Source organism: Mesoplodon mirus (assembly GCF_964341445.2).
Source record: "Mesoplodon mirus genome assembly, chromosome: 12".
NCBI classification, from domain to species: Eukaryota; Metazoa; Chordata; class Mammalia; order Artiodactyla; family Ziphiidae; genus Mesoplodon; species Mesoplodon mirus.
This window is the reverse complement of record NC_138988.1, coordinates 43,063,343-43,081,054: the sequence shown is the minus strand read 5'-3', so window position 1 is coordinate 43,081,054 and position 17,712 is coordinate 43,063,343. Positions and strand designations below refer to the sequence as shown.

General features: G+C 48.4%; 1 protein-coding gene across 7 annotated transcripts in view; it reads left to right on the top strand.

Annotated features, from left to right (window-relative positions):
- Positions 1-17,712, top strand: part of SCN5A (sodium voltage-gated channel alpha subunit 5) — a gene marked incomplete at both ends in the record, with an annotated part of 87,255 nt that overhangs the window by 23,379 nt on the left and 46,164 nt on the right. For all 7 annotated transcript variants that reach the window (XM_082638678.1, XM_082638676.1, XM_082638682.1 and 4 more), the window contains 7 exons: positions 317-380; positions 1,770-1,911; positions 2,414-2,611; positions 3,621-3,800; positions 4,430-4,801; positions 10,251-10,383; positions 11,372-11,607. In XM_082638678.1, coding sequence (XP_082494804.1) covers positions 317-380; positions 1,770-1,911; positions 2,414-2,611; positions 3,621-3,800; positions 4,430-4,801; positions 10,251-10,383; positions 11,372-11,607 — 1,325 coding nt within the window. The remainder of the gene's footprint in view (positions 1-316; positions 381-1,769; positions 1,912-2,413; positions 2,612-3,620; positions 3,801-4,429; positions 4,802-10,250; positions 10,384-11,371; positions 11,608-17,712) is intronic.

The following is a 17,712-nucleotide window of genomic DNA, read 5'->3' as shown; positions in this document are numbered from 1 at the left end:
TGTCTGAACAAACCCCTGCCTCCTGTTCAGGGCCTCTCTTGACCCAGGTTGGCCCCCTGAGTGGGGCAGGGTCCGGAAGCTCCCTATGGGGATTTCCTGAGTGCACCTGGGGACACTGGCAGCTGAACGTCAGAGGAGGAGCCAGAGGAAGCCCAGGGAATCAGCCAGAGTTGTCTCAGACCTGGTCAGGCAGAGGGCAGAGGAGCGGACGGAAGACCCCCAGCAGTGTCTACCTCCCCAAAGCCCAGGGTGCAGTTTGGAACCCCCAGGAGTCTGGGCCACACGTGCCTCTCACCATTGGATGCTTCTCTTCCAGAAAACTACTTGCTCAAGAATGGCACCTCTGATGTGTTACTGTGTGGGAACAGCTCTGACGCTGGGTATGTAACACCCACCCCCCCCAGTGCCACCTCACCCAGCTGGGGGAGTCTCCTCCCAGTGCTTTATCAGCTGACTGTGCTTTCAGTTTATGCCCTTGACCCCAGGGACAGCAAGACCTTTCCCTGCCTCCCTTCCCTGCCAGGCCCATGGCAGCTGCCCCCCACCTCCACAGGGAGACAGCTGGGAAGGGGTGAAGAAAGAGATGGGGGTTCGGCTTTTCAGGGAAGGCAAACAGAGCCTTGAAGATGGGACTGGACTTGGGGGGCAGCCCAGGAAACCCTGCAGGGCCCCACACTAGCCCAACCCTGGCTCCATTCCCTTCTCAAAGCCCCCCAGGGCGGCACCCACCCCCTCCTGTCTTCACTTCCTTCCTCCTCATCCATCCATCAGGTCAAGAGTGAGTATGGCCTCCCCCGGCAGTCTAGACTCTCCTCCAGGGCAAGCAGGGCCTGGACCTGCAGCCTGGGTGTGGTACCCAGAGATGACCAGTAGCCACGTGCAGCTTCCAGGGCCCTGTGCACACCAGCACCTGGGTCAGTGTGACTGTGCCATAGGTTGTTATGGGGAGGGTCACACAGGCTCACCTAAGGGAGGTGCTCTTCGGGGCTGTAGTCCCGCATCTCTGAATATGTAGATCTTCCCTGCAGACCTCAGGGTCTGGGGGAGCAACGGGGCAGAGGTCATCTTCACTGGGGCCCCTTCTGGGTCAAGGTCATAAATCCCAAGTTGCCCAGCCTGGCTGTGTCAGGGGTTCAAATGGCCACAGAGTCCTTCCTGTCTCTAAAGAAAAAGTCTTAATTTCTTAATTTAGGAGATTAGCAAGGCACAGAGGCCCCTTGGCTGCATCCTACTACTTGCCAAGTTCCCCTTGCCCCCATCCTCTCTCTCACACACTCACTCCACTCGTGGCTCCAGACCAGTGCTCCCTCTTTGGGAGAGAGGCTGTCCCCTCCAGACATGGCCGGGCCCCAGCCCATCCACCCTAGAATCATCCCACAGCCCCATGGCCGCCTGACCTTTGCCTTGGGCTCCATCCTGTTCACCTCAGCCTCATGCTCCCGCTGTGTGTCTGCACTGTGCCCAACTTCCCTGGGGTAGGCAGGCAGGGAAGAAACCTGAGCCAGGCCCTTGGCACTTCCTCTGGGAGGGGAGAGGCAATGCAGACAGCAGCTGGGATGGTGTGTCACGTGGGCAGAGGGAGCTGGATTTAGGCCTAGCAGCATACAGATGGGTAGAGAAAAGAGGATGACTGTGTCCCGGGTGGGAGGCACAGCATGAAAAGTCACAGTGGCAGGACCCCGCAGTGTGGCAGTAGGTTTGTGGAGCTAGCGTCTCAGGGGCAGAGGACCCCTCACAGCATAGGACAAAGTCAGTGTGTCTGGCCGTAGGACATGTCCCGAGGGCTACAGGTGCCTGAAGGCAGGCGAGAACCCTGACTACGGCTACACCAGCTTCGATTCCTTCGCCTGGGCCTTCCTTGCGCTCTTCCGACTGATGACGCAGGACTGCTGGGAGCGCCTCTACCAGCAGGTACGTGGGTGCATGGGGCCAGCAGAGAGCTGCCAGGAATGGGCTCAGTGTCTAGCACCAGGGCCCAGGCTGCACAAATGACTAGTCACAAGCGCCCCAGCAGCTTCCCCACTGGTCAGAAGAGAGGAGGCACAGGGGACGTTTGAGGGATGAGGACTCAGCAAGCAAAGAAACTTTCCTTTTGCTGGTGACCAAGTACCCAGCCCTCTATACAGGATACTCCATGCTCTGTTAGTGGAACACTGGTCCACCCTATGTGACACTTCCTGTGTCAACGGAAATGTTCTGCCTCCTTCCATGGGTGGGGTACTGCCCGCTGTGTGCAGGTCACTCTCTTCTGTAGGTTAGGACACTTCCCTCTATAGGTGGGACATGCTCTACCCCATCTCCAGGCTGTGACCATTTGAACCCCTGGCACAGCCAGGCTGGGCAACTTGGGATTTATGACCTTGACCCAGAAGGGGCCCCAGTGAAGATGACCTCCGCCCCCTTGCTCCCCCAGACCCTGAGGTCTGCAGGGAAGATCTACATGATCTTCTTCATGCTTGTCATCTTCCTGGGCTCCTTCTACCTGGTGAACTTGATCCTGGCTGTGGTTGCCATGGCCTACGAGGAGCAAAACCAAGCCACCATTGCTGAGACAGAGGAGAAGGAAAAGCGACTCCAGGAAGCCATGGAGATGCTCAAGAAAGAGCATGAGGTGGGTGAGCAGTGTGGCCAAGGAGCCTCCAGAACAAGCCTTCACCTGATTGTGGATGCCTGTAAGTGTGGCACCTGCTGGGTAAAAGCTGGTGGCTGTAAGTGATGCATGCTGGGTAAAGCTGGTGCCTGCTGGGTAAAGCAAGTGTCTGGTGGGTGTAGGTATTTCCTGTGAATGTGGTGTCTGCTGGGTAAAAATTTGTTACCTGCTGGGTAAAGACAAGATCCTGTTCATGGGGAGGTGCCTGCTAGGTAAAAGTGGTGCCTGCTGAGTAAAGGTGGGTCCTGTGAGTATGGTGCCTGCTGAGGAACGCTCTTCCCTATGACCTTGGTGTCTTCTGGGTGATGGTGGTGCCAGGTGGGTAAAGGTGGTAGCTTCTGGCTAAAGGTGGTTGCCGTGAGCCTCGTGCATGCTGGGTAGAAGAGAACCATGTGTCCGTAGACATAGTTTATCCTAGTCAAGGGATACCTTCTGATGGGGTAGTGAGGAAGATCCAAGGTTGGAGGCCTGAACAGGCTCAGCAAATGAGCACTGGCGATGCTGCCATGGCTGTCCCCACAGTTCCACACATGGTGGGTGCTGGAGGCTAACTGCAGAGCAAACTTTTTAGAAGCTAGGCCAAGGACATCCACTTCCTTCTCACTGCTCCATGCCACATCCTGCAGCACCCATTTTGACCAGCCGAACCTTCTCGAAGATCCCCTGCCCTCTATTTCTGTCACTGCCTCGGCTCATCAACACCCCCTCTCCCACCTGCCCCAACACTCCACTCTTCCAAGAACTGCCCACTTAAGCCACTACTCTCTTCATCCCTGGATCCGGATCTTTCTCAAAACATCCTGGGTCTGTCTGAGCTCACCTCTCCATGATGTACTCGTTTGGGGGTGTGTGGGAAAGTCCACTTAACTGTTGGGGAAAACAGAGGTGCTGAGAGTTGCCTGGCCTACCTTGGCCTGAGGTTGCATCATGTCTCAATGACCAAGACATCCCTTCTTCCACCGTTTTTCAGGCCCTCACCATCAGGGGTGTGGACACCGTGTCCCGCAGCTCCTTGGAGATGTCCCCTTTGGCCACAGTAGTCTCCCACGAGAGAAGGAGCAAGCAGAGAAAACGAATGTCTTCAGGGTCGGAGGAGTGTGGGGATGACAGGTTCCCCAAGTCCGACTTGGAGGATGGTCCCCGAGCAGTGGTAATCCCCGGCCGTGGCTCTGGCCCTTTCAGGGTGGATCCGGCATCAAAAGGCCATCGTGCTAGTCCCCTGGTGCTATCACAGCCCCCGTGGTCGCTCCCCAAGGAGAATATTCCTTGAGTCCCCTCCCAGCCCCTCCTGTTTCCCATGGTCACTCTTAGAGTGAAGGAGCCCTGGGCAGAGGGATAGGGTACATTTGGGTGTTAGGATATCCCCAACCTCAGCTAAGTCCCCAGCATTGGGGCTGGGACTGAGGGACTCCCCATGGTGTGGATTGGTAGGAGCTCAAGGACGTGCCCAAATGAGTGAGGGACATGACTGATTGCCCCAGCCCCTGCTCGGGCCAGGCCTGTCTGCAGGGGCCTTCCTGCCCCCTTCTCCCCCAGATAAGCTTCAATCTCAAAGCCCCAGAGGCACAGGCTTCAGGTGAGCAGAGATCCCAGAAGATGCAGGATTGCCTCTAACGCTGCACCCCTCCTCTGAGCACCCCCGGCTCAGCCCATCCAGTTCCTATGTGGCCGACAAAAGCCCTCAATGCTCCAAGTTGAGCTGGGGCCAAAGCCACAAGTGATAAGCTGGGAGCACGGGAAGAGCCGTCTTGGTCCTGTCCCCTCTCTGTGTGCCCTCAGAATCATCTCAGCATCACCCATGGCCTCAGCAGGACCTCCTTGAAGCCACGCTCCAGCCATGGAAGCATTTTCACCTTCCGCCGACGGGACATGGGTTCTGAGACAGATTTTGCAGATGATGAAAACAGCACAGCCGGGGACAGTGAGAGCCACCGCACGTCACTGCTGGTGCCTTGGCCCCTGCGCCGGCCTAGTGCCCAGGGACAACCCAGTCCCGGAACCTCAACTCCAAGCCACGTCCTCAATGGCAAAAGGAACAGCACTGTGGACTGCAATGGGGTGGTCTCCTTGCTGGGGGCAGGCAACCCTGAGGCCACTTCCCCGGGGAGCCGCCTCATCCGCCCTATGATGCTGGAGCGCCCCCTGGACACGGTGAGTCCGCCCCGCCATGCAGCGCCAGGCAGGTCCCATCTCCCAGACTGGTCACCAGAGCCAGGTCTAAAAATACTTACCAAGTATTTACTGAGTGCCTATTGTGTACTGAGCTCTGGGGGTGAATAGGCCTACCAAAAAATCTCTGCTTCCTAGAGCTTCCAGACAGACAAAAGTTAAAGAAAGAAGAAAAATGTGTGTGTATCCATATATGGTATGTAATGATGATAAACAGGGATGACAGTTAAATATTTAGCAGCTAGTAAGGCATGGGCACTGAGACACTGTGGTGGCACAGGACCAGTGCCCTAGAGGTCTTGTGTGTGCCAGGTGTGAGCCCTGGAGAGTTGCAGATCATGGACAATCTGGAGAAAGGCCAGAGTGGCAAGGGAACACTTCTGAGCTTCTGGGCAACAGTTATTCATCAAGTTCAAAATATTTTGGCACTTTACAAACTGATAAATGTCAAGTAATATTAGCCCAAGCTCTAAGTACTGTGGGAGGACAAAAGTGGGGAAGAGGGAAAGGGAAACCCCCTTATTGCAAGGCACTTAAACAATGACCTGAAGGAGGCAAGGAGCGGGGGAACCAGGTGAGGGGTGGTATAGCAGAGGGGTTAGCACCCAGATTCCGGAGACAGATGGGGTTTGCTTACCAGCTGGATGGCTGTGAGCAAGTTATTTTATTTCTCTGTGCCTCAGGTCTCTTGTCTGTAAAATGGATTTAAAATACCCACCTCAGGGACTTCCCTGGTGGTCCAGTGGTTAAGACTCCACACTGCCACTGCAGGGGGCACAGGTTTGATCCCTGCTAAGGGAACTAAGATCCCGCATGCCACGCAGTGCAGCCAAAAAATAAAATAAAATAGTAAAATAAAATAAAATACCCACATCAGGATCGAAGCCAGGATGAATGGGCTAATATGCGTAAAGCAATCAGGACACACACGAGTACGTTGATGTGGTGATAACGTTGTAGTAACATACCGTCATTGCATCATCTGCAGGAAACATATTCCAGGCCTAAGGAACAGCAAGTGCACAGGCACTGAGGCAGAAGCATGCCTAGTGTATTTGAGGAAATGCCACAAGGGCAGTGTGGCTGGAAACCAGGGAGTAAAGGAGAGGGGAGTTGGAGAAATTGTCAGAAAGGTGACGGGAAGGGAGGGCCAGATCATGAGAGGCCAGTCAGAGCTTTGATCGCTCAGTCAGCCTATCCCATGACAGGCTGATGTCTGCCCAACCAGTCACCGGGTGCCCTTGCTGACCCCTGCCCCCAACATAGGGCTCAGAGCAGCCCACCCAGGAAAAGGGCAAATGTGGGTCTCAGACCCCGAGGCCTGCAGGAGGTGGAGGAGGGCAGACCTTCTGAGGAAGCAGGACAAGGCAGGGAAACCTGATCAGGAAGGTAGAGGCAGGCTGAAGAGGGGGCTCACAGCCAGATGGCCTGTTTTGCTCCAGCTCAGACACTTGCTCTAGCTGTGGGACTTTGCACAGGCAATTAATCTCTCTTTGCCTCAATTTCCTCATCTGTTAAGTGGAAATAAAAATAATATCCACATCAGAAGGTGGTGGTGAGGGGCTTCCCTGGTGGCGCAGTGGTTGAGAGTCCGCCTGCCGATGCAGGGGACGCGGGTTCCTGCCCCGGTCTGGGAGGATCCCACATGCCGCGGAGCGGCTGGGCCTGTGGGCCATGGCCGCTGAGCCTGCGCGTCCGGAGCCTGTGCTCCGCAGCGGGAGAGGCCACAACAGTGAGAGGCCCGCGTATCGCAAAAAAAAAAAAAAAAAAAAAGAAGGTGATGGTGAGGACTAAAAGTGTTAATATCTGTCTGGTGCTTAGACCAGTACTTGCCTCATGTTCAATAATTATTATTATTATCTATGATTGTTATTATTGAGCAGGACGGAAGGAGTGAAGACTTGGGGCCCTTGTGCTCCTCTGGAGCAGGGAGTCAAGGAGAGGGTCCTGGGAACGCACTGGGGGCAGACCATAGCTTCTGGGTGGGTCTGGGGACCCACCTGGCCATTACCTGGAGGGCGGGGGTCTGACTTCCCAAGAACACAGATTCCCAGTTGCTGCAGGTCCAGCCCTGGAGCCTCAGCCTTGTGGAACCAGGTCAGCAGCTGGAGCGCTAATAGAATTCCCTAATCTCATTAGGGAGAAAATCATCTCATTGTACTGCACATGTCAGGAGGAATCCAAGTTCAAACACTTCATTACCCGGGAACTCTGAGTTCACCCATTCTCACTTCTGTGGGGCCCATTTATAACCTTAAAGGGATTAGCAGGCCAAGGGGGTTATCTGCAAAGTTAAAGGAATTAGTGGACCAAGATGGAGATGTTGAAAAGTTAAAGAGATTAGCAGGCTGTAGACCCCTGGGGATGCCTTGCCTGCTTCAACTGAGTCCCTTGTGACACCTCTGCCCAGTTCTAGTCTGAAACAAAGCACAGTGTCCGGCACATAGTGGTTTCTTCATCAACACAGGAGGGGGCAGGCCCAACAGAAGCTCACTTTTATTTGGGGCAGAGGCTGAAGGTTTACTTTGCCTGCTGCCTGTATGTGTGCCTGGCCCAAAGGCAGAGGGAGTGGGGGAGGCACCTTGAACAGATTCTTCTCCCTCCTACCCAGCCCCTCCCTGCCCCCGTCATCTTAGGGACAGAACTAGAACTTAACCCAAGCCCCTGAGTGCCAAGTATTTATCCATTTAGCCCATATCTATCCAGTGGCAGCTCTCTGCCTAGAGTGCCAGTGTTTAAGGCTCCAAGGATATAACAGTGAACAGAACAGACAAGAACTCTGACCTCATGGAGTTGGCATCGTAGGCAGGAAGACAGAGAGTAAACTGATCAATATTTCTAGGGGCCAGTAAGGGTCATGTGATAGAAAGGTGCTACGGGGAGGGCTGGGAATGGGGGCTATTAGTTAGAATATGCAGGGAAGTCCTTTATGTGGAGGTGACGTTAAAATTGACTAACAGGTGATTTTAGGGAGCCAGCCACGAAGATGTGGAAAAATAGTGTTTTAGGCAGAAGGGACAGAAAGTGTAAAGGCACTGAAGAGGAAGAAGCTCAACATGTTTAAGGGATAAGAGGGCCAGGCAGGGCCGGGTGTGGTGGAAACAGAAAGGGATATAAAATGAGTTTGAGGAGTTAGGATTTAGCCTATGCAGGGCCTTGTAAGCTGTAGAAAAGTTTGGATTTACTCTGAGTAAGGCGGGGGGGTGGGGGTGGGGGGGGGTGGGGGGGTGGGGGGTGGGGGGTGGAGTTGTTGATCAGAGGATTATCATGATCTGATTTACTTTTTTTTTTTTTGCGGGCCTCTTCCGTTGCGGAGCACAGGCTCCGGACGCGCAGGCTCAGCGGCCATGGCTCACGGGCCCAGCCGCTCCGTGGCATGTGGGATCTTCCCAGACCGGGGCACGAACCCGTGTCCCCTGCATCAGCAGGCAGACTCTCAACCACTGCGCCACCAGGGAAGCCCCTGATTTACTTTTTAAGGAAATCCCTTTCAGCTGTGTAGACAATAGAGGGGAGAGAAGAGGCCAGTTAGGAGGCTGTTGTAGTAGTTTTGGGAAAGAGATGATGACAGCTTGCACTTGGACAGTGTATCAGTCAGCTATTTCCACAATATTGCTGTGTAACAAACTACCCCCAAAGTCAATGGTTAACAACAAGCCTTTATTCTCACGCTCACTTCTCTGCAAGTTGACCATGGTTTGGCTGGTCTAGGTTGACCTTGGCTGGGCAGCTCTGCCTCAGACTGCACATGGCCTGGCTCCATACTATAGGTTAGGCTCAGGGCTGCTCCCCTTGTCTTTGTCCCGGGCTGAAAGTGTGGCAGCTACTTGGGGAAGCTCTTTTCCTGGAGGATTACTGGAGCACAAGAGCAAAGCAAATGGCACAAGCACACTCACAGCTTCTGTTCACATCATGTCCACTAACATTCCCTTGGCCAAAGCAAGTGTGTCACCAATAAGACAGGGAATTTTGCTTCAGTCACAGTGGGAGAGGAAAGGGTAAATATTTGTTGAATGATAACCCAAACTATCACAGATGGTAAAGGAGAGAAGTTGAGAGAATTTAAGACATGCTTGTGAGTTAAGCTGGGCAGATTTGTAGTTGCATTGGACCTAGGGTACTACTGTTCCACCAGCTACCTCAGCTTTCTCAGGTGCCTCTGCTTGAATACTTCAATGACTGGGAGCTCACTCCCTCCCTAGGCAACACTTTAGGGCAGTCCTACCAATTGCAAAAGCTGACCTGAACTTGAGCCCAGATCATTTTGGTACCCACCCCGGGCCCTGGCTCTGCCACCCTGCATTGTCTAGGCCCACCTTCCCTCTGACAGATTATAGAGCCTCGCTCTTGCGCGCTGAACAGCGCAGTGCCTTCATCAGCCCCAGCTTGGGCTCACGGACTGTGGTCTTGCACGGCCATGCTGACATGAAGTCTTTGCGGGCCCCTCTTGGTTCTGTGGGGGGCTCTGAAGTAAGCCTAGGGAATGTCTGCTGCCACCCCCTTCATTTGGACACACCCCATCTCCATTTGTAGGCCTGGTTCTTTTACTTACAAAAAAGGTGCAACCATGTTGAAAACAAATCCAACAGTGCAGAAGTAAAAGTCCTTGCCCTTCCCACACAATCCCATTCCAGGGATGTAGCCACTTTAACAATTTAGTGTGTTATCTTCCAGATCTTTTTCTTGTTTTCTCATCAAACTGTTTGTCTTGGAAGTGCTCCCATGGGAACATATGTGTAACAGCCTTGTTCTCCTTATTGTCAGAGTCAGAGTCCAGAGTCGGACTGTATCCATAATTGATTTTAATATTCTTCCTATTGATCAGTTGTTTTGTTTTTATGGTATTAGAAACAACGCTGCAGTGAACATTGTTGCATACATATTTTTGGTGCACGTGTATAATTATTTATGAAGTTTGGTTACTAGACAAGGAACTGCAGAGCCAATTTAAAATTATCTTGGTAGATATAGCCAAACTGCCTCCACAAAAGCTCCCACCAGCTATGTCTGAGCATTTTGCTTTCTGCTTCCATTAATGTCACCTTAGAGCATGGTGGATTTTTTTTTCAGCTTTTTTTGACTCTGGGGAGCTTGGGGTCAATTAAGACTCCCAGATTGTTTTTGCATGTACTAATGTATATATCAGCATCTGGTTAAAAGAACCTGGTACATGTCATTTCCTGTCCACACTCAGGAATCACCACTAATGAGAGATGGTGAAGAAAAAAAAAGAATGAAGGAGATAATGATTGGCGAGAGGGGAGTTGTTAGCTGGGAGGGAGTTGGGAGCAAAGAAGCCCAGCGCCCAGTGTCCCATCAAGACCCCCATGCTGGCCCCCTGTGACCTCTCCAACCTGAGTCTGGGGCAGCTTCCCCAGATCCAGGCAGACCCCCGTCCCCAGGCTGACACATATCTCCCGGTTACACCCAGACCACACCGTCGGAGGAGCCAGGCAGGCCTCAGATGCTGACCCCCCAGGCTCCATGTGTGGATGACTTCGAGGAGCCAGGAGAGCGGCGGCGAGCCCTCAGTGCAGTCAGCGTCCTCACCAGTGTACTGGAAGGTCAGCCCTGGTGTCATCCAAACACTCCCTGCTTCTAGTCTGAGCACCCTCACAGTTAGCCAGCCCTGAGCCAAGTTCACCCCAGCTGCTTTGCCTGCCTTGGACATCCGCACAGCTGTCCCAGACTTTCCAGTCTCTGTGGCCTGTCCTGGGTGTCTTTTCGTCTGTTCCATCTTGTTTTGTCCTGGGCATCCTCAGGAGCCATGTCTGTGTTTCTTCCAAGCATCCCCACAGCTGTCCTGGCCTGTCCTAGGTGCTCATTGGTCTCATCCTATCCTCTCCAAGCATCCCCACAGCTGTCCTGGCCTGTCCTAGGTGCTCATTGGTCTCATCCTGTCCTCTCCCAAGCATCCCCATGTCTGCTGGGACCATCCCATCCCAAGCATGCCTGTTCTAGCTTATCCCAGCCATCCCCATATCTACCCCAGGTTATTCCAAGCCTCCCACATCTGTCCAAGCCTGTCCCACTTTAGGCAACCTCACACCCAATCCATCCTGAACTTGGCACCCCCCTGATTTGTCCTCTCCTGTCCAATATGACTTCTGTCCCAGGCATCCCACCCCTGCATCTGTCCTGACATGTCCCAGATATCCACATCTGTTCCTACCTGTTGGGTCCTGGGTGTCCTTATATCTGAACTTGCCTGTCTCAGATGTTGTCTCAGCCTATACCTCCCCTGAGTGTCCCTAGATCTATGTGAGAGTGTTGTCTCAAGAGAGCCCACATCTGTCCTAATCTATCTTGTCCCAGTTTTGCCCACATCCATCCTGGTTTTCTGTCCCTGTGGCCCTCTTCTCCCGTATTCCCAGGGTAAGGAGCCAGGACATAGGCCACTCTTTCCCTTAGTCTTCCCTGCCCCTCTTTCTGTCCCCCTGTCATCTCCTGGGTAGGTCATACATCTTTTCTGGAATACCACGAGTTATATAAGAGTCGGTCAACAAAAACAAACCAGCTCACTGGCTCTCTGCCCCGCCCCCTCCCACCCAGAGTTGGAGTCTCACCGCAAGTATCCGCCATGCTGGAATCGCTTCGCCCAGCGCTACCTGATCTGGGAGTGTTGTCCACTGTGGATGTCCATCAAGCAGAGAGTGAAGTTCATGGTCATGGACCCATTCGCCGACCTCACCATCACCATGTGCATCGTGATTAACACACTCTTCATGGCACTGGAGCATTACAACATGACAACTGAATTTGAGGAGATGCTGCAGGTCGGAAACCTGGTAAGGGCTGCTGGCAGCTGACTCTCAAATGGGCATCGTGTTGTGAAGGGCTCTTGGCCAGCTGGCAAAGCCTTCGTGGGTAAGGGAGAAGTGACTCAGAACACGAAAGGATCTTCTGAAGATAGGAGTCATTGTGGAAGACCTTGTGGAAGGAGCCGCAGGAGCAGCTTTTGTGAGAGATGTAATTGGGAGTGAGAGGTTGGGGATAAAGATGCCCAAAAGCTAGAAAACAAAAGTGAGTTGAGTGTGAGCCTGAAATGTGTGGGGACATGAGGTGTGGCAGTTAGTAATGGAGGAGGAGAGTGTATACAAAAAGAGGCAGTTCTCTTAGGGAAAGGATGGATGGATGGCTGGATGGAGAGAAGGAGGAAGGGAAGGATAGAGAGATAGATGGATGGATGGATGGATGGAGTGAGTAAATCAGGCAGAGCCAGATTTGAATTCTGACTCAGCTCTTACTATGTGACCTCAAGCAAATTACTTAGTTTCAGTAATTGGCACAGAAGGTATTTGTTGAATTTAATAAATGTAAAATTAGTATGACAATATCAACTTCATAGGAAGCTAATGAGGATTGAATAAGATAATGTGTATAATGTGCTTGGCTCAGAGTTTGATAAACAATAAGCACTCAAAATAAATGATAGCTGTGGTAATTATCTTTGTTGTTGTTATTAAGGAGACTGTCCCTGGAAGTCAGAATGTCTGGGTTCTAATTCTGATTTTTTTCTTCTTGACACCAAATCAAGTCCTAGCTCTTCACTCTGAAGATGGAAAACTGAGGCCAGAGAGGTGACATAGTGATGGCATAGCTGGGCATGTAGCTGTTTTCTCCTGGCTCTGGGGGACAGGGTCCTACTGGCTCTGTCCAGGTAAACAAAGGGTCAACCCTTCTGCAGAAGATCCTAGAGCAAGGCTGCAGAGAGCCCACTGGCCTCTGAAAGGAGCTCCTGGGATCATCACTGAGGTTGAGTGGGGGGAGGGGGTCATTCAGTCCAAGCTCTCTCCTCTTGCAGACCCAGCCCTGTCTTGGTCCCAGCTGCACAGGTGGCCCCCACAGGTAGGCATGTCTCCTACACTGTGGAGTGTGAGGATTTTCTTCCCTTATTACTTTCCATATCCAGAACTCTAGATAGTTCTCTACAGGGTCTATTCAAATTTTTTCACAAATGTTGAGTCTGTTTTGCTGTGATTCTGCTTTTCTTTTCTTCTTCTGTATACAAACAGAAGGAAAAGCTAGATATCAGTCTGTAGGAGTCTCGTGGCACAATTGTGCCTGCCTTGTGTTGGGTGGTCTTCAGAGGGTGGTTACGTAGGATTTCAGTTGAATACAGTTTTAATGGAATGTGACCGTTGGGTTGGACTGAGTAGCAGTCAAGGTGATGAAGAGCACTGGTGGCTTCCCTGGAGCATTAAGTTGTGATTGAATTGCAGATGTGTTAAATTTGTGATTCAGTTATTAGTAATAGGTCATGTCATTGGATTACAGCTTATTTTGTTCTGTTTGGATAGCTTTATTGCTAGTATGTAAGGTTTTGATTGTCTTGCAGTTAATATATTCCAGATGGTTTAAATATTAAATATAAAGAAACAAAATCACAAAAATAAGCATAGGTAAATAATCTTGGTGTGAAAAAATCCTTTCTAAGCATGTCACTAAAGACAGATTCCATAAAGGAGAAGACTGATAGATTTCACTAATGTTTAGCCCATCATATAAACAAAGGTAAAAGGCAAATGAAACGTCTGTTCCTAGCAATACTGTGGACAAGGAAACCTGAGATGTTTCCAACTATGAAACAATTAAAAATACAGCAAACTTTCTTTGACATGCATAGTAAAGTTCATGAGAAAGTAACAAAAACCCCCAAGTGCCAAAAACAAAGAGGGACTTAAAAACTATAGCAGTAAACGTGTGAAATCGTTCTGTAGTTCCCCTAGGGGGTGGGAGGAGTGCTGATTTGAGTAATCTTGGGGGCTTGGATTTCTGTGAACACGCAGGGACAGGACTTGTATTTGGGACAGTGCAGGTAGGGTTTGGAACTGAGTAGCCCCATAAGAATATGACCCTATGTTCAGTAAAATGGTGAACTAAAATAAATCCACACACTGACCCTGGGAAACAATAAAGAAGGAAGGTTGTCAGTCTCAGCCAGGGCTGGAGCGGGGTGAGGGAGTGGGGAAAGTAACCTCCAGAAGCTTGTGACTGTGAATTTGACCTTATACAGATTTGGAGTTCAAATTTATACCTGGGTGTTCCTGGAACCTATGTCTGAAAAATTAACACACAAAGTGATCCTGGTAATCATAGCTAATACTTGTTGAACACCTAATTTTTATAACAACCAGTAAGGGAGGTGATATTATTATTACCCCTATTTTACTAATAAGGTAACAGAGGCACAGAGTGGTGAAATAATTTAACCAAGGTCACACAGCCAGGAAATGAAAGACCCAAGATTCAAATCCAAGCCATTTGTATCTAGAGTTCATCCTCTTACCTAGTGCCTTACACTGCTGTGCTGCAGCTCTAGCTTTGTTCCCGTCTCCCTGCTTCGAGTCCAAATTATACTGGAGTCCTTGTCCATGTGGTAAGAGAAGAAAAAGAAGAAAGAAGGAAGGAAAACTGATCTAATGTTATTTCCCAGATTATGTTTTTATCTATAGAAATAATCCAAGAAAATCTACAGAAAGACAATTAGAACCAGTAAGAGAGTTCAGCAATGTTAGTAGGTACAGACTCTACATACTAAAACTAATTCTGCTCCTAGCCACCATCAATGATCAGTTGGAGAGTAATTTCTAAAAGTTAACACTTACAATAGCAATAAAAACTGTGAGGAATCTAGGAATAAATGTAGCAGAAGATTGTAAATTTTATATGAAAAAAATTACAAAACCATTGAAAGATATAAAAGAATAAATTAGTGAAGAGATATGCCATTTTCATGGATGAAATTCTGAATAGAGATATCAGTTCTTACCAAATTAACCTGGATGTTTAATGTAATTCTGATCAAAATCCCAACACATTTTTACCCATGGGATTTGAAAAGGCAATCCTAAAATTAATATGGAAAAATAATGTCTATGAAACAAATTAATGAACAGCTGGGGAGGTTACCCTACCATGTATAAGATATATTATAAAGCTATAGTAATTGAAACATTATAGTATTGGTGCAATATAGAAAAATGGACCAGTAACACAGAATCAAGAACTCAGAAATAAGAAATGCATATTTGGAGACTTGATAAATAACAGAGATGGCATTATAAATTAATAGGAAAATGACAGATATTCAATAAATAAGATTGGGAAGAATAGTTATCTCCTTTTTTTTTTTTTTTTTTTTGGCTGCACTGCATGGCATGCGGAATCCTAGTTCCTGGACCAGAAATCCAACCCGCGCCCCCTGCAGTGGAAGCACTGGAAGCATGGAGTCTTAACCACTGGACCATCAGGGAAGTCCCCAGAATGGTTATCTCTATGGAAGAAAATCAATTAGATCCCTACCCCATGCCATATTCATTAATTAGTTGCAGGGAAATGGATTCAACACCTAAAAGCAATAAAATAAAATTTTAAAGCTTTTAGAATAAAAATGTGGAAGAATATTTAAAATTTGGAGGTTGGGAAGGCTTTCTCCAACATACAAAAAGTTTATACCATGAAAGAAAAGATTGCTAAATTTACCTATGTTAAAAAATTTGTAATATGTGTACAATAAAGGATATGGTAAACAAAGTGAAATCACTACCCCAAACTGGAATTGATGTTATGAAAAGTATTTAACTGGAAAGACATGGAGTCCAGAATATACATTGAATGCTTACACATCAATAAAGAGAAGAGGGACAATCCACTGGCAAAAACACAACCACAACAATGGACAGAAGAAGTGACAGAGAGGAAATTCAGATAGTTATAAACCAATGAAAAGAAACACAGAGGAATGCAAATAAAATCAACATTGAGATACTATTTCCCACCCATTAGAGAATCAAAAATAAACTTCTGTGTGTTGGCAATGATATGAAACAGTGGGAACTCACACTTTGTAAAAGTGTCAATTTGGTACAACCATTTCAGGGAACAGTTGTACAGTATCTGATAAGTCACGGATATGCATACCCTATAACTTAGTTTCAGATATACATATTCTTGAGAAAGTCCCACATGTCTGTACAAGGAGACACGTGCAAGAAAGCTCTTTGCTGCATTGTTAGTCACAGGGAAAATTGGAATCAATCTAAATGTCTATCCCTCCACTTAAAAATGGATAAATTGTGGTGTTTTCATACTGTGCACAATTAGAAAGAATATGTATACATCTTTCAGTATGGATAAATCTCACAAACATGATGTTAAGAATAAAAGGAACTTGCAAAAAATAACACATATGGTTATAGAAACCTTAAAACTGCAAAAATACTATGCATCAAAACTGTAAAAACATGCATGGGAATGATAAACATCAAGTTCAGGATGGTGATTACCTCGGAGTGAATGTAGTTCTATGGGTTTTACCTGCGATGGCAGGTGGTGATCAAGACTATGCAGAAGAAGCCAACTGTTTAGGTTCATGTCAGGTTCCATCATGTGGGCCAGGGACTTAACTTCTCTGTATCTCAGTTTCCCTATCTGTAAAATGGGGATAACAATAATATCTCATAGAGTTATTGTGAGGATTAAGTGATTCAATATATGTAAAGCACTAGTGCAGTACCTGGCATATAGTAAATGCTATTTAAGTCTTTGCTTTTATTTTAAGGGAAAAAGGAAACAAGATTTGCAGCAAGTATGGCATAATGTTAATATTTGGTAGAGTTTGGTAGTGGGTACAAAGGATGCATCATATTATTCTATACTTGTTTATATGCTTAAAATATTTTATAATTTTTAGAAAGTACAATGACAAAGATAAATGACAAACCAAGAAAATTGCAACGCACACAGTAGATAAAGGGATAATACCCTTAATATATAAAGTACTTTTATAAACAACACCAAAAAAAGGCAAACACCCTAATAGGAAAACAAGTAAAGGATATGAACAGGCAATTTCACAGAAGGAGAAATACAAAACTCAAAGAAATGTCCAACAAGGCAACAGTAAAAGATGGCTTTTGTCCTACTGGATTGGAAAGGTTAGTGGGACAGGAATTAGCATTTTTATGAGGGAAACAGTTATCCCATGTGGTTCATGGGATTGGTTAAAACCGATCTCTGAGGATCTTTTAGCAGTTATGTGTCAGAATCTCTAAAAATGCTTATTGGCTATGCAATTCCATTTCCAGAAATTTATACTAAGAAAATAATTGGGCAAGTTGTTTTAAAATATGTATGTGAAAGGATATCTATTATGGCAATTTTTTTAAATTTATTTACTTTATTTATTTGGCTGCATCAGGTCTTAGTTGCAGCACGTGGGGTCTTAGTTGCGGCATGCAGGATCTTTCGTTTTGGCGCGAGGGCTCTTCGTTGCGGCACACAGGCTCAGTAGTTGTGGTGCGCGGGCTTAGTTGCCCCGAGGCATGTGGGATCTTAGTACCCCAATCAGGAATTGAACTTGCGTCCCCTGCATTGGAAAGAGGATTCTTAACCACTGGACCACCAGAGAAGTCCTGGCAATGTTTTTAATAGGGACAAAAGAATGCCCATCACAAAGAAATGGTTAAACTACTTACGGCACATCTGTACCGTGGGATATCCCACAACTAGTTTTTTTTAAAGGAAAAAGAAAATGATGCTGTAGATGATGTTTAAATGGCATGGAAGGATGTTCACAAGGTGTTACGTTTCAAAAGCAAGTTTACAGTGTGTACAGGATGATCCCATTAAAGACATTAGCCAAGGTCAGGAGAGTTTGGGGTTTCTCAAAAGTCCTCCCACTTCCTGGGAAGCCACGATTAGCACTGATGGCTCCATGTAGCACCTGCCAGGAGTCAGGGGAGGTGGGTGCCCACACTCACAGCCTGCCTGCTAGGTCCCAGTGAGCCTATATATCATGCAGAGCCGTTTGTATCTGAAGCCCCTGCCTGGGCCTGGAGTTTTCAGCAGTTATAATAAATGAGGCCAATGAGAACAACAACCGCCCTCTC